This window comes from Stegostoma tigrinum, chromosome 12, assembly GCF_030684315.1.
Source record: "Stegostoma tigrinum isolate sSteTig4 chromosome 12, sSteTig4.hap1, whole genome shotgun sequence".
Classification (NCBI taxonomy): domain Eukaryota; kingdom Metazoa; phylum Chordata; class Chondrichthyes; order Orectolobiformes; family Stegostomatidae; genus Stegostoma; species Stegostoma tigrinum.
In genome coordinates, this window is record NC_081365.1 from 39,171,531 (window position 1) to 39,187,081 (window position 15,551).

The 15,551-nt window shown below is 38.3% G+C and overlaps 1 protein-coding gene across 1 annotated transcript in view; it reads right to left on the bottom strand.

The window, feature by feature from the left end:
* ttf2 (transcription termination factor, RNA polymerase II) overlaps positions 1–15,551 on the bottom strand; it is a 60,034-nt gene that overhangs the window by 14,943 nt on the left and 29,540 nt on the right. The window contains exons 9-19 of the mRNA XM_048540549.2: positions 14,612–14,693; positions 14,071–14,184; positions 13,153–13,303; positions 9,628–9,730; positions 8,987–9,186; positions 8,551–8,704; positions 7,113–7,204; positions 5,050–5,138; positions 3,399–3,541; positions 2,642–2,812; positions 75–133 (exon numbers count right to left, since the gene is read on the bottom strand). Coding sequence (XP_048396506.1) covers positions 75–133; positions 2,642–2,812; positions 3,399–3,541; positions 5,050–5,138; positions 7,113–7,204; positions 8,551–8,704; positions 8,987–9,186; positions 9,628–9,730; positions 13,153–13,303; positions 14,071–14,184; positions 14,612–14,693 — 1,358 coding nt within the window. The remainder of the gene's footprint in view (positions 1–74; positions 134–2,641; positions 2,813–3,398; positions 3,542–5,049; positions 5,139–7,112; positions 7,205–8,550; positions 8,705–8,986; positions 9,187–9,627; positions 9,731–13,152; positions 13,304–14,070; positions 14,185–14,611; positions 14,694–15,551) is intronic.

Below are 15,551 nucleotides of genomic sequence, written 5' to 3' on the forward strand. Positions count from 1 at the left end.
ACATGCACCACACAGAAAGTATCTTTTCATATATAAATAATTTGTTAAAAAGTGGATCCTTTTTAGAGTCATACCATTTTTGTGGTTCTTGGCTGCTTCTTATTGCTTTTAATTCCTCCAAGAGTGCAGAGATCTGCCAGCAAAATTCAAGGAGAAAACAGTGGTTAAACATTCATTCATATTGAAATGTTAATATGCAGATACAGCAAATAATCAGGAATACTAATGTGAGATCATTACGAGAAGAGTTAAACGTTAAAGTAAGGACATTATACTGGTGAGAAGACAGCTGGAACACTGTAAAATTTTGGTCTCCTTATCTAAGGAAGGATGTAAATGTGTTGAAAGCAGCTTAGAGGAGATCTACTGGACTGGTACCTGAAATGACTGCAGAGGTTGGAGGTTATTTTATTGGAGAGCTCAGGAAAACAAGGCTTGACGTGACAGTAATTTGAAAATTCTGAATGGTCTTGATAAAAGGTCGAGGTGGAGAGGACGTTTAGCTGGGTTGATGAGCTGAATTGAGAACTAAGGGACATTGTTTGAAGTATTAAGGTGAGAGGAGGAAAGTCTTTTTATTCCTGAACACTCCGCTTCCTAAGATGGTGGAGGTGAAGTCAGTGAGTACTTTCAGACAGATTCCTGTGAGGTTGGGAATCAAAGGTTATCAGGGATAGGTGTGAATGTGGAATTTTGAATATACATAGGTCAGACATGATACAATCGGGACACAGAGCAGGCTTGAGAGGTCGAACAGCCTCTTCCTGATTTTAACTTGTGGCCCATAGCTGGCAACTTTAGTTTATAAATGATTTCAGCCCACAAAACATATCCGTTAAGATTTCACCTTTGAGCTTATAATTATTGCAAGGTAAACGGCTCCTTATTTCGTTACAATCTACAGCAATACTAGAAATGGTCTGCCTTTCCACTAAGCTTGGTTGTTTCCTGATGTCCACAAGAGCTTTCTTCAGTGCCCTTTTCTCGTGTACATGTTTCTTGGGGTTAGATGTTGACAGTCATCTTCCACATGCATGCGCTATCTCTTCCACCGTGTCCTACTGTCCCCACTGACTCTGCTTGTCCTGCATTCATTCATAGGTGAACTGGCATTTCCTGTGGTAACATACTAGCACCAGTTATTAACTCCATACTTTGTCATGGACTTTCTTCCTTTGCCTGAAGGCTGTGTCAGGCTGAGCCAGACAACAGCCTCTGCAGAAAATGTTTTAACCTCTAGCTGAATTTCTAACTGGTCTTTCCTCCAACATAAAGATCATTTATCTCACCTCCAACAGCATCCATTCTATCACAAAAACTGCTCATTTTTTTTTGTCTAATCCCTCTTACAGGCTACTACCACTTCTAGACTCAAATTATGCTGCCACTTTCCTGATCAGATCTCAGAATTTCAATCCTTTCTTATTCTGATGCTTGTATCCTGTCTCACAGGAAATTCAGCTGGTCAACCAAGATCCCCTACGTGGTCTCCTTATTATTCATCATTATGATCTGAACTCTGGATTCAGGGGCAGCACAGCGGCTCAGTGATTAACATGCAGCCTCAGAGCACCAGGGACCCAGGTTTGATTCCACCCTTGGGCGCCTGTCTGAGTGCTGTTCCTGTGTCTGCGTGGGCTTCCTCCACGTGCTCCAATTTCCTCCCACAGTCCAAAGATATGCAGGCTAAGTGGATTGGACATGCTAAATTGCCTGTAGCATTCAGGGATGTGTAGATTAGGTGTGTTATGAGGGATGGGTCTGGGTGGGATGGTCCAAGGGTCAGTGTGGACTTGTCGGGCCGAAGGGCCTGTTTTCATACGTAGGGATTCTATGTTTCTATGACCTTGTACTCTGTGCAATCTTCTTCAGCCTTACAATTCCACATTGCTCTGACTCCAACCTCTTGTAACATGAACGAAGTTGAGCTTGTTTAATTGCCACACGCCATACTCTGGGGTTTTCAGTTTCTCCGCCTGCAGGTCCTTACATGTAACCCTGTCTTTTGATTAAGATTTTTAAAAATTCTAAATCTGAGTGTTTTGGACCCATTTTTGCTTCAACACAATAGAATGTCTTGCTTCTATAAAAGCAATTCAAAATTATATCTTGTACAATTATACTTCTACAATATTTTGCAAAACTACTCAGTATTTTTGCCATCATTTAAAAATTAATTCAGAATGATTTATCATACATAAAAATGAAATATTATTTACATTTCTTAGACAGTCCTTGAGTTTTCTGAGGACCATCCCCAATATTGCATGGATTCAAGGACTCAAATTATTCAAAAAGAGCCGACAGATTCCAATACTACCCAATTAATCATCTTATACCAACATGATGAAAAAATGAATTACTCAGTCATGCAATTCATTCTGAGGGATATTAAACTGGGCAAATAGACTGCCATCATCCTCCACATAGCAGATGATGAGACACTGAATGTTTGATAACGCAGCAACAACTTACTCTGTACAGCAGCATTAACGTAAATGCAAATCCAAAATATGTTGTAGAATCAAAAATTTATAGCTTCGCTTTTGATTGCATTCACATCAAAATGTTCCTAAAGAATGCACATCCATTGCACAACAGTGAATTTTATATCTTAGCATTAAATGATCTCTGAACATACCTTGGTGCTCTTTCTGGTTCTCTCAAACAAGTTTGCTTTGAAGCTGGTGCCATTCAGGCTAACAGCTGGCTTGTTGTCAAAGGCTGTGACCTCTGACAATGATAAAGCATTGAGTTGCTCTTCCAGTGAGAGGGTGATGCCTTCAGATTCCATCTCACCTTGATTCAGAGCCTATAAGTCAAAACAAAAAACATTTAAAAATAAATAGAAACTTAGCCAAAATAAATTCAGCTGCAGCAGATTTATTTTTGTGGAAGGAAAACTAGATGAATCAAGTTATCTTCAGCATCTGTATTTGCTTTCTTGTTTTTTTCATCACGTGTCAGATAAAGTGGTCTGCTGGCCAAAGATTATTAGTTTTACTTTCTCGCCCTCAGCTATCATAGATTCATACAACATGGAAACAGACCCTTCAGTCTGACCAGTTTCCTAAACTTTACTAGTCCGAGTTGCCTGTGTTTAGCACCCCACCATATACAAGGATATGATATGGAGGGTGGTACTCAGAACTAGGCTACATAAAGGAAGATCAAATGATTGTAATTGATAATATGCACACCTTCCTGTAGAGCACTCCAAGTGCCACAAAGTAAAGCATAAACTTTATTAGGGCTTTTCTGCTTGCATTCCAGTCATAAAACTGCAAAATGCAATAATTTATTTCCGCACGGTCAGAAATTGGGCACATCTATAATGTTAAAAAAGCTGGCAATTTGACCACTTGCACCTACTTTTGTACAGTACAATTACTTCTTACCGTCTTCAGCAGAGAGAGGTGGCAGCAGCACTGTCGAAGCCTGAGCAGCAAAGATAAGATGTGTGCAGTGCTTGATGCTGGAGAATTCTTCTGGGCAGATGAAGGATCACCATTGACAGATGCAATAGCAAACTCGCGAGCGACTGAATGAGAAGAAACGGGAAACAAAATACAAGTTAATATTTAATTTTATTTTTAACAGGGTAGAAATTGAAAGCCAATCTATGTAATGATCTCAAATATTACTGATTGTTGTAAAAATTCTTCTGGCTTACCAACATACTTTAGGGAATGAAATCTGATATCCTTACTTGGTCCGGCCTACATATGACTCCAGATCCCTATCAATGTAGTGAACTTTTAAACTACAATCTGAAATGGGCTTTGTGTGGAGTTTGCACAATCTCCCCCTTCTGTGTGGGTTTCCTCCAGGTGTTCCAGTTTCCACCCACAGTTCAAAATATGTGCTGGGTAGGTGCAGTGGCCATGCTAAGCTGCCCATAGTACTCAGGGATGTGTAGGTTAGACAGATTAGCCATGGGTAACGCAGGGCTAAGGTAGGGGGTGGGTCTGGTGTAATGCTCTTTGGAGGGTTGGTGTGGGCTCAGTGGGCCAAAATGGATTCTATGAAACCACTCAATTCGAGATAAATTAGAATGGGCAACAAATGCTGATCTTGCCAATGACATCCATATCCCATGAAAGAAAAAAAGATCCACAAATGAGGTGGCTCTTGGAATATTGCTGGGAAGCAGAAAGCTCACTTCAGCCTTCATAGGAATCAAATGGCAGGCAGTCAGTCAGTTAGGAGGGTGCCAACAGGAAGACTATGTTTGGTGTTCCATTAGTAAATGCAAGTTCAGAACACTTAGTCCTGACATTGAAATCTAAAAGCTCATACAGGAAACTTGAGCTCAGAATATAGGTCTCTCCAGCATAGTTCACAACCTCAATTTCACCTCCCATACAGGGGCTTGAATCTACAATGGTAACATTTCTTTCATTTTTAACTGCAAGGGTTCTATGAAGAGAACACCAGTCTCAAACAAAATCCCGGAAGGAACAGATCAAAATACCAAACTGCTTGCAAATTTACTCAAATTATTACTTAGAATCCACAGCAAAAAACAGATGGTATTGAAATCACAAAAAAGTGTGACAGAAATAAGGGGCCAATTTTCATAAAGTGGGACCCAAGCGGTAACATTCCATTAAGTAACTTGATTTTCACAATAAACCTCCAAAACATCCTACATTAATGGGTGCCAAAAAACAGTTGGCAAGTTGTTAAATATATCATTATCCAGTAATGGCAGAAAAATACACGCATTTTAAAAACAATATCTTTCAAAGTGGATTAACAAGCGTCCATGTCCATTTCATACCAGAGACACCAGTTCATGGATCACAAGGGCATAACTCCAAGATGATGTGCTTAACTAGAATGATCTGTTTTATTTTTAACTAAAAAGGTACATTTTAAAACTTAATGTCTTATGTTTATGACAAAAGGAAAAAGTTAGTGATTTTCATGTACAGGGTCCATCAACTCTGCTTTGCTCCTCTGAACAGATTTTATTTTTGCTGCAGGTCATTGATATATGCAGAATTTATCTTTTGTGAGACACCATCCTGATTGTATTTTTTTTACCTCTGCTGAAGTGGTTATCAGTACCCGGTGATGAATTGGCTTTATCATCCTTGCCTTCATGTCTCTTCAAGTATGACTGCAAGGTTGACCTATGGAAAAGAAAGGTTATGAAGCAGTTCCAGAAAAAAAATGGCTAAACTAACAAAGCGGTTTCAAAAATATTAGAGGGTTCCATATCTCTAAACAGAAGTCAGCAGAAAGTTATATTAAGTAGAAATTATGAAATGTTTTGTCTGTCAAAGCAAAAGGTTCATTGAAATACAACAGAAAACTTAGGGGAATATATAACAAAGATAATTGAGAATAAAAAAGGAAAAATGTCTCTCAATGGACTACAATTGTTACAACACTGGAATTAATAGAATATGACAACTGAAGATATATCATAGCTAATAGTTTTAAGTGAATTTGTTTGAATGTGTTCATCTTTTTGTATGAATTTAAAATGAATGCAAACAATTAACCGGCTTGAAAATACATATGCAAAGTTATGTCAATTTCTTTAAAAAAAAGTTTGGTGAATGTAAAATATATGTCTTTAAAACCAGCAGGAATAGACCTAGGCTTATTCAAAAGGGAGTCCAGCAATACTTCATTAAATGGAATTCATCATCTTCATCTTCACCTCCACCCCGTCCCCCCAGGAGCATTTCAATATCATTGCGATTTAAATTTATAGAAAAAAGCAAATCAATCAGTTTGTTTATAATTCATATCCAGGGTTCTAGGTTGAAACAAAACCTCTTTCGGGGCATCAATTAGAACGAGTAATGAAACTGGTCCACTATTTCTGAAGAAGGGTCTAGGCCTGAAACGTCAGCCTTTCTGTTCCTCTGATGCTGCTTGGCCTGCTGTGTTCATCCAGCTCTACACCTTGTTATCACTAAGCCTTGAATTTGTTTCCTGTCACAACGGCATGGTGAAGCAGTTTCTAAATGGTAGAGAAATGGCTTGCATACCATGGAGGTGCTTCACATAATGGTTGCTCATGCTAACTCTCCATTTCTGCCTCCAGCCCATATACCATGGTGTACATAGAACCCAGTAGTCCTACAGGATAATGAGATAAATAGTATTTCAAATGTAATCTGACGTGGAATTGAGCTAACTTGAATTTAGGAAGGTTGAATGAAGGAGCTAAAATGTACTGTTGGAGGTAAGTACCACAAAAATAAGTGCAATGCAGTACGTAATAACTTAATATCGCTAAAAAGGAAGTAGTGATTCCAAAATCATTGTACTTGGATAGCAACATTTTTAAGTTTATTGATGGATGAAAGAATGTTTAATTAAATATTAATCAATGAAAACATTCTATTTCAGCAACTACTATAGTTGGTGAATTGCTGTTTCCCAGGCACCACAGGTGAAACTGTTTTGGCGCATAGTACAAGAAATATTTTTACAAAACTGCCACTGCAATTGACTAATTTCTACAGCAACAGCATTTATCTTACAAAGGAAAATGACAAGCTGATGATTTTTGTCGTCCTGGATTATAGCATCTTTATGAGATCAAGATAAGTGCAGTTTTCTCAATGTTTTATTCATTGGATGTTCCACTTGTTAAAAAGCTCTTGAACTGAGCAAAAATCACACCAGTGCAGCATTACAAGTCAAAGCCTAAATCAATCCAATCTTTATTCAAGGGATTATCATCTTCATGAAAATATGTTTGACAATTTTTTAAAATTAAGCTTTCAAATACACAATAGAACACAAAAGCGTTAAAATATATGGTGTCCCATCTGTTCTACTTCAACATGATGAAATAAGGCAATTACCTTTTGTCACTTTCTCTGCTCACAGGAAAAGATATTGAACACTCTGGGGAAGAATTTAAAAAAAATGTCGTGTTGCTTCATGCATAAAGAATGTCCATGGCACAGCCTGCACCTGAGCACAGGTCTATGTAGCATGGCAAATGTTTTCCTCTGACATTTATAATTGGAGAATTATGCAAAATATCTACAACGGAGTGGACAGGATTAACCATAGTATATTCTCTAAGTGGAAGCAGTGATATTTTGTATTTCAACAACACACAATTCCTCAAAACATACCGGGAACAAGCAAACAAGACATTGTAAACAGCTTCCTCTTCCTCTGACAATTTTAGCTTATGTGAGCGGTTAAATTTCTGCGGCAGGACAACCTGGAGAAACAAAACAGATTCATAAGAAATTGTCACAAAAATGATATTTAGAATAATATTGTATTTTTGTAAAGAATTATTTCACGCTCCACTTCTATGGCATGATTAGTCAGTATTCATGGTGTCAGGACAATGAAGGAACATCACACCATTTAAATACATTCAAATGTGGAGTGGGGAAAGCTGAGACAGCAACTTATTTAACTGCATATCTTCACGCGCCAACTGTTACTATGATTTTGAGCATGCTGTTAAGCCTCATCCTTATTTTCATAGACTCTTCACATGAGGTGAAGACGTTGACTTGGAAACTCCCAAATACTACTGCTGCTCCTGGGTTCATTCAGTGCGGTGGTTGACTTTTTTGATTCTGTCATAGAACCTTTGTCCATATTATACAAAGTGATTGGGAAGAGGAGTACAATTTTTTTTTGCAATCTACCCCAAGCTGTCCATCACTGGCTAAGTACCAAAAAATTTAATTAGTCAGAAACAAATTCAATTTTCAGAGTCAGGACACTTTGATTTCACCAACCATTTTTTAAAAATCTTACTGATTGTATACTTCCTGTAACTGAAAGCAAAGAGTGACATCCTATTCCTGACCCTTGAATGTTACAAGAAAAATCATATGCATGCAAACAGTTGACAACTTGCTTTTGGCTGATCTCAGATCAGGAACTAAGTCTTCTACATCTGGCAAATGAAACATTTGCTACAAGAATAATTGACATCATATAGCTTCATTTGATAGATAAAGTCCCTTCTTCCAAGCATATGCAGTTATGGATTACTGTTCTGCAAACTATTCCTACTGTTTCCATTTGTTGTTTTTGAATCACACACAGTAAGAGTTACTTTAACTTTGGGACCAACAATATCTCCGAGATAATGATTAAAATTTTTCAGCTTTCAAACAACTTCGGTAAATCATCATCTTTTACCCTGTAGAAATTCTTAAGTATACACTCTACGCACCATGTCAGCCTAGTTGTGATAGCTTAGATTCCAGGCAAGAAAATGTACTTTTATTTGCTGCTCCTCATTCACTTTCTCGGGATTGATAAACAGGCATTTTTGGATAACAGCAAAAATTGAGGAATTTTTTTTTAAAAAAAGGGAGAATTTATATCTAATCACAATTTATATATTTGGAGTGCAGGTTTACAGAGTACATCACAATATATTTGGGGAAAAAAGCACTTCCTGGAATCAGTGTTGGATCCAAAGTCAGTATTAAACTGCAGTTTAGCATTGCAATAAAGCCAAAAATCGGTTCCGATTGGTGCAAAACTGATAGTGTTGTGATTTGTTTTGAGGGTCAAAATAACAATAGACTTAGATACCAGAGGTTTGCCATCAGCATCAAGCTGGTCCTTCATTCTCCTCAACAGAAGGCTTTTGGTGATAATATTAAGGCGTTCACCACCTTTCCTTGTACCGTTATCCACTTGGTTCTTCCAAAGCTTGAACTCATCGAATGGGGAACAGTGAAGGAACCTGAAGCAATAGGGAAAAAGTTAGAAAGAAGAGTTTTGAGATTTTAGAAATTAGCCCAAGCTCCATAGTTAGGAACAATAATTAACAACAACTCAAACTGGGAGTAAATATATAAATAACTCAGGAGGTTTGTCTTAAAGAAGTGACATGCCAAGATTATGGATAAAAAAGAATATTTAAAACAAAAACAGCAGCTATTTGGAAACAATACTGGCAAAACATGTATCTGAAAAACACACAAGAACGAAGTTTAACTCAGGGTGCTGTGGTCTGTTTTCTTACTTGAGCAAGGAGTACATATCCAGCAGGTTGTTCTGAATGGGTGTTCCTGTGACTGCCCAGCGTGCTCTAGCTTGGAGTTTACATGCTGCCATTGAGGTCTGTACTTGGGGGTTTTTAATATTGTGAGCTTCATCCAGGATTATCCGAGACCATGCTATCTTCAACAAAGGGGAATGAGAAAGCTTTGTCTCAGTTAAGGCCTGAAAAACAAAATAAAAGATGTGTGCAGTTTTCACCAGTGTGTTTGGATTAAAAGGATGAAGTACGCTATTCACTCTCACCTCAAATCATACTAACAGATTTTCTCATAGGAAACAGAAATCTATTTCCATTGGCTACTTTGGTAGTATAAAAAGAGAGTGTAACCACCAAATCAGAAAGCATACTAATAACTGGCCTGACACACCCAGTCCAAATAAAACATTGCTGAGAGCATTATTCCACTGTAAAAATGCCACAGGTGCTCAGATGATCTGAAATGTTGAGCTGAGATTTGTTAGTTTGATGACTATTTCAACAAGCAGCAATTGTTACAGATACCCAAATGCAGAAATGCATCCAAGAAAATGACATGGTATTACACACTACAGAAATTGGCAAGTGATGCCATTAACATGATCAAAAAAAAATGCCCAGCTTACATTTGCCTTATGTTTGGTTGTGCAATGTCCATTTTCCTTGTTCACTGGGATCTCCTTTGCAACAAGGCTATATGTTGTCACAACAACATCAAATTTTGATAGTCTGTAAGAAAAATGTTTAAAATGTCATAGATCAGGGACAATAAAAAATGTTTCTAAATACTATTTTTAGTCTCGAATTAAACGCCTCTTTTTGGGGGCAGCTGTTCAACGTCAACTTTGACATCCCATGAAGACATTCCTTTCCAATCATTAGGATACCACAACATGTTGTTTCCTTGAATTGGCTGGTACCCACGATACTTTCCCTCTACTTCCAATGCGGCAAATAAACTAGCTTCCTATAACTGCAAATTGACTAGTTTACTATGTCTTTTCTTCATCTAAGGTAAGATAGGTATTGATGCTGGTAATGGCAGAAACCTGCCCTTGTTTAATATTTGCATCAAATTGAATCTGAAGCAGAAACTCCATGGGAATTACTGTGAAACATTAACCTACAATTTATCATTGTATAATGTGATAGCGTAATCTGGCTGACCAGTTCAAAGTTTAAAAAGCTAATTCTGAGTTTGTTTATTTTGAATATTGTGTGCAGTTCCGGTAGAAGGATGTGCAGGCTTTACAGAGGGACAGAAACTGTTTACTAGGATATTGCCTGGTTTGGAGGGTATTAGCTTTGAGGAGAAATTGAACAAACTCGCTTTGTTTTCACTCGCATGAAGGATAAAGGGGCCAACCCAATAGATGTTTACAAAATTATGAGAGGCATGCATAAAATAGATAGGATAGAAATGTCAATTAGTGAGTTTTGAGAAGATTTGTAGCTCAGGTTGAGGTTCTGGATGTGAGATTGCTCGCTGAGCTGGAAGGTTCATTTTCAGACGTTTCGTCACCATTCTAGGTAACATCATCAGTGAGCCTCCGACGAAGCGCTGGTGTTATGTCCCGCTTTCTATTTATCTGGTTAGGTTTCCTTGGATTGGTGATGTCATTTCCTGTTCTTTTTCTCAGGGGATGGTAGATTGGCGCCAAATCAGTGTGTTTGTCGATGGAGTTCCGGTTGGAATGCCATGCTTCTAGGAATTCTCGTGCGTGTCCCTGTTTGGCTTGTCGTAGGATGGATGTGTTGTCCCGATCAAAGTGGTGTCCTTCCTCATCTGTATGTAAGGATACGAGTGATAATGGGTCATGTCGTTTTGTGGCTAGTTGATGTTCATGTATCCTGGTGGCTAGCTTTCTGCCAGTTTGGCCAATGTAGTGTTTATCACAGTTCTTGCAAGGTATTTTGTAGATGACGTTGGTTTTGTTTGTTGTCTGTATAGGGTCTTTTAAGTTCATTAGCTGCTGTTTTAGTGTGTTGGTGGGTTTGTGGGCTACCCTGATGCCAAGAGGTCTGAGTAGTCTGGCAGTCATTTCGGAAATGTCTTTGATGTAGGGGAGAGTGGTTATGGTTTCTGAGTCCGTTTTGTCTGTTTGTTTGGGTTTATTGCTGAGGAATCGGCGGACTGTGTTCATAGGGTACCCATTCTTTTTGAATACGCTGTATAGGTGATTTTCCTCTGCTCTGCATAGTTCCTCTGTGCTGCAGTGTGTGGTGGCTCGTTGGAATAATGTTCTAATGCAGCTTCGTTTGTGGGTGTTGGGATGGTTGCTCCTGTAGTTCAGTATTTGGTCCGTGTGTGTTGTTTTCCTGTAGACGCTGGTTTGAAGTTCCCCATTGGCTGTTCGCTCTACTGTGACATCTAGGAATGGCAGTTTGCTGTTGTTTTCCTCCTCTTTTGTGAATGTTATGCCAGTAAGGGTATTATTGATGGTCTTGAAGGTTTCCTCTAATTTGTTTTGTTTAGTGATGACAAAGGTGTCATCCACATAGCGGACCCAAAGTTTGGGATGTCATCCACATAGCGGACCCAAAACCAACGGTACACCCATGGGATCTCCGATATCAGGGTTCTTAGCAGAGGCAGTAATGCAGAGACTTGAACAAACAGCTCTGCCAATCATCCAACCCAAACTTTGGGTCCGCTATGTGGATGACACCTTTGTCATCACTAAACAAAACAAATTAGAGGAAACCTTCAAGACCATCAATAATACCCTTTACTGGCATAACATTCACAAAAGAGGAGGAAAACAACAACAAACTGCCATTCCTAGATGTCACAGTAGAGCGAACAGCCAATGGGGAACTTCAAACCAGCGTCTACAGGAAAACAACACATATGGACCAAATACTGAACTACAGGAGCAACCATCCCAACACCCACAAACGAAGCTGCATTAGAACATTATTCCAACAAGCCACCACACACTGCAGCACAGAGGAACTACGCAGAGCAGAGGAAAATCACCTATACAGCGTATTCAAAAAGAATGGGTACCCTATGAACACAGTCTGCCGATTCCTCAGCAACAAACCCAAACAAACAGACAAAACGGGCTCAGAAACCATAACCACTCTCCCCTACATCAAAGACATTTCCGAAATGACTGCCAGACTAGTCGGACCTCTTGGCATCAGGGTAGCCCACAAACCCACCAACACACTAAAACAGCAGCTAATGAACTTAAAAGACCCTATACAGACAACAAATAAAACGAACGTCATCTACAAAATACCTTGCAAGAACTGTGACAAACACTACATTGTACAAACTGGCAGAAAGCTAGCCACCAGGATACATGAACATCAACTAGCCACAAAACGACATGACCCATTATCACTCGTATCCTTACATACAGATGAGGAAGGACACCACTTTGATCGGGACAACACATCCATCCTACGACAAGCCAAACAGGGACACGCACGAGAATTCCTAGAAGCATGGCATTCCAACCAGAACTCCATCGACAAACACACTGATTTGGCGCCAATCTACCATCCCCTGAGAAAAAGAACAGGAAATGACAACACCAATCCAAGGAAACCTAACCAGATAAATAGAAAGCGGGACATAACACCAGCGCTTCGTCGGAGGCTCACTGATGATGTTACCTAGAATGGTGATGAAACGTCTGAAAATGAATCTTCCAGCTCAGTGAGCAAGCTCACATCCAGAAATGTCAATTGCTAAAGGAACATAAAGTTTAAAGGTATAAGGGAGTACGTTAAAGGAGTTTTGAGAGGCAAGTTTTTTATTTTTAAACAGAAGTTGTTAAGTGTCTGGATGGTGCTGCCACAGGACATGGAGGTAAATACAATAGCAATAGAGATATGAATAGGCAGGGAACAGAGGGATACAGACTGCATAAAGGCATAAGGTTTTCAGCTTAGAAAGGCATTCTGTCAGCACAGTCTTGGAGTACTGAAGGGCTTGATCCTGTATTGTATAGTTCTTTGCATCTTGAACGAAGCACACTATGAATGTAGTGATACACTAGGTGGTGTTTATGTTTGCATAGCAATCTAGAAAAGATTAACTAGCAACAAATATCTCTCAAATTTAAAAAAAGTGTACAAACTTAAAATAAAAATGCCTTTTTATATATTGTGCATATAGAATTTCTCAAAACACTCACGCTTTTGCTGATTGCTGTCTCTTTGGTCCATGGTACATGTATATGCTTATTTTCGTGACAGAGACATGCCTTTCGATTTCCTTCTTCCAATGATGAATTAGAGATGCTGGACAAATGATAAGTGTCCCAGAGGAGATTACAAGAGTGCTGTCTGTAGAAAATTGGATATTAGAATGCAACATTAGGTTTTGATCAGATAAGGTTGCGAGACAAAACATTAGACATGGCCACAAATGGGAAATGACAAACTAGTTTAACTCTCCATAAATATTTTAACTAAAAATAAATACCAATATCAGAAAGATTAGGTATTTAATATAACTCACCAAAACTCCTTCAACTGCACATCCCAAATCCATGACGTCTACCAACTAGAAGGACAAAGGCAGCAGACATATGGGAACACTACCAAAACCACAGACTGACATGGGGTTAAAATTCTGAAAATCCCTTTCTAATAGCTCCGTGGGTGTCTCTACACCCACAAACTGCAGTGGTTCAAGAAAGCAGCTCATCATGACCAGCCTTTCTATGGCAATTAGGGATGGGCAAAAATATTGGGCGAGCAAGTGATACCCACATCCAAAAATGAATTAGAAAAAGCACTTCTCATTCAATAAATCACTTTTAACAGACACTCAACTTCTTATGTAATGTAGTTACACAGATCAAGATAGTGTCACGGCAAGTGTGTTGGACAGAGCACCAACAGTGCCATGGGGGTCATTTATTTTCACCTAAATTAGGTATATGGATAACCAATTAAGCATGCTATTAGACAGAGTGCACTTCAACAGCGCAGCACTTAAGATCTCAAGCCTGCAAAAATTTGCTTTGAAAATTAACCAGCCCACTGGTTATACGCAGTGCATGGTTTTGTCTATTACTTAAATCATTATAATTATTGGCACTTCTTACCAGCTTTTGAGATCCACTCATCTGGATTTTTCTCCTTTTCTTCCTTACTGTTGTACCGTTGTGCCAAGATGAGTGCAATCATTGTTAGAGTTTTTCCTAAACCCATGTCATCCGCTAAAAGAAAGGCATAAATGTCAACAATTTAAATTCATAATTCTTACGTTACTCCAAATCAGATTATCACAAAGATATCAAATCCAGACACTGTTATTTGGTCCTAGTGACAATGATAGATTCTGAATCTTTGTGATTAATAAATTCGAAGAACCATTACTAGTTAGTATTTTTTGATTTATTCTTCTTTAGTACAAATTAATTGCCATGCTTATCAATATACATTGACTTGATACTGAAAGGATGTCTAACTCATAATAGGGAAAGTGAATCATAAATAAGTAATAAAGATTTAACATTTCAATTCCACAGATGGTACTGTATCAAGTTCGTGCCTTGTATTGTTTCAACTTTGACTCTGGTTTTATTATTCTTCTGTGACCATGCCATCCTTTTTAACTCTTTAAAAAAAAAGTTTCCTTCTTACCTAGTATACCACCCGATGGCTTTTGCTTCTCCCGCCACAGTAACCATGCCAATGCTTGTTTCTGATGAACCAGCAGTGGGACCTATAAAAATGAACATCTTTAATGCAGAAAATTTCAAACTTTTATGCAATTTTTTCAAATTCGTCAAAATATAGAAACTAAACAGAAGCAAAGTTCACTGTGACCAGATTGTAACCATAGGAACTCATTCTACCTCCATTGTAAATGACATAAGGGAAGATATGATAATTATAATGTAAAGTCATTGTTCAAATTCATAAAGAAACATTAAGGCATAAAGTTATTAAATATTTAAGAAACATGGGGTGTTAAGTAGCAAAGTAAGCAACTTTGATCATTACACAATACTATTGCTATATATTCTAGCCACAACTGATAAATAGCAAATTAATGAAACATTAACTCTGATTTTTTTTTTCTTCACAGGTACTGCCAGACATACTGAGCATTTCTAGCAACTTCTGTTTTTGTTCCTGATTTACAGCATCTGCAGTTCTTTTGGTTTTTATTTAGAAACAAGGATGGTCTTTCACGCAGCAAGAGCATGCGCTATACCCTGATCAGGACTGTTTGCTATTTTATACCACCATCTCATTAAAATGAGCTACTACATGCAGACTATCTATTTGTGGAATGTTATGGGAATAGTTGAGCATGATGGATGTGATGTGGGGCAATGCAATTTCATGTTGGATTAAAACAAAACGGTATCTCAACCTTGTATCAATGAAGTCTGCCTTCAGAGATGGAGACATCAAAAGGAGACATCAAAATGTGATCCAATTAACAAGATTTACTCATTACACTTGCAGGCAGAGAGGCAATCAATTATCAGAAAGAACAGTGAGCAATTCAACCAATTAAAGGAGCATCTAATCGACTTCTATGCACATGTTTAGTAACTTTATACTATACCAG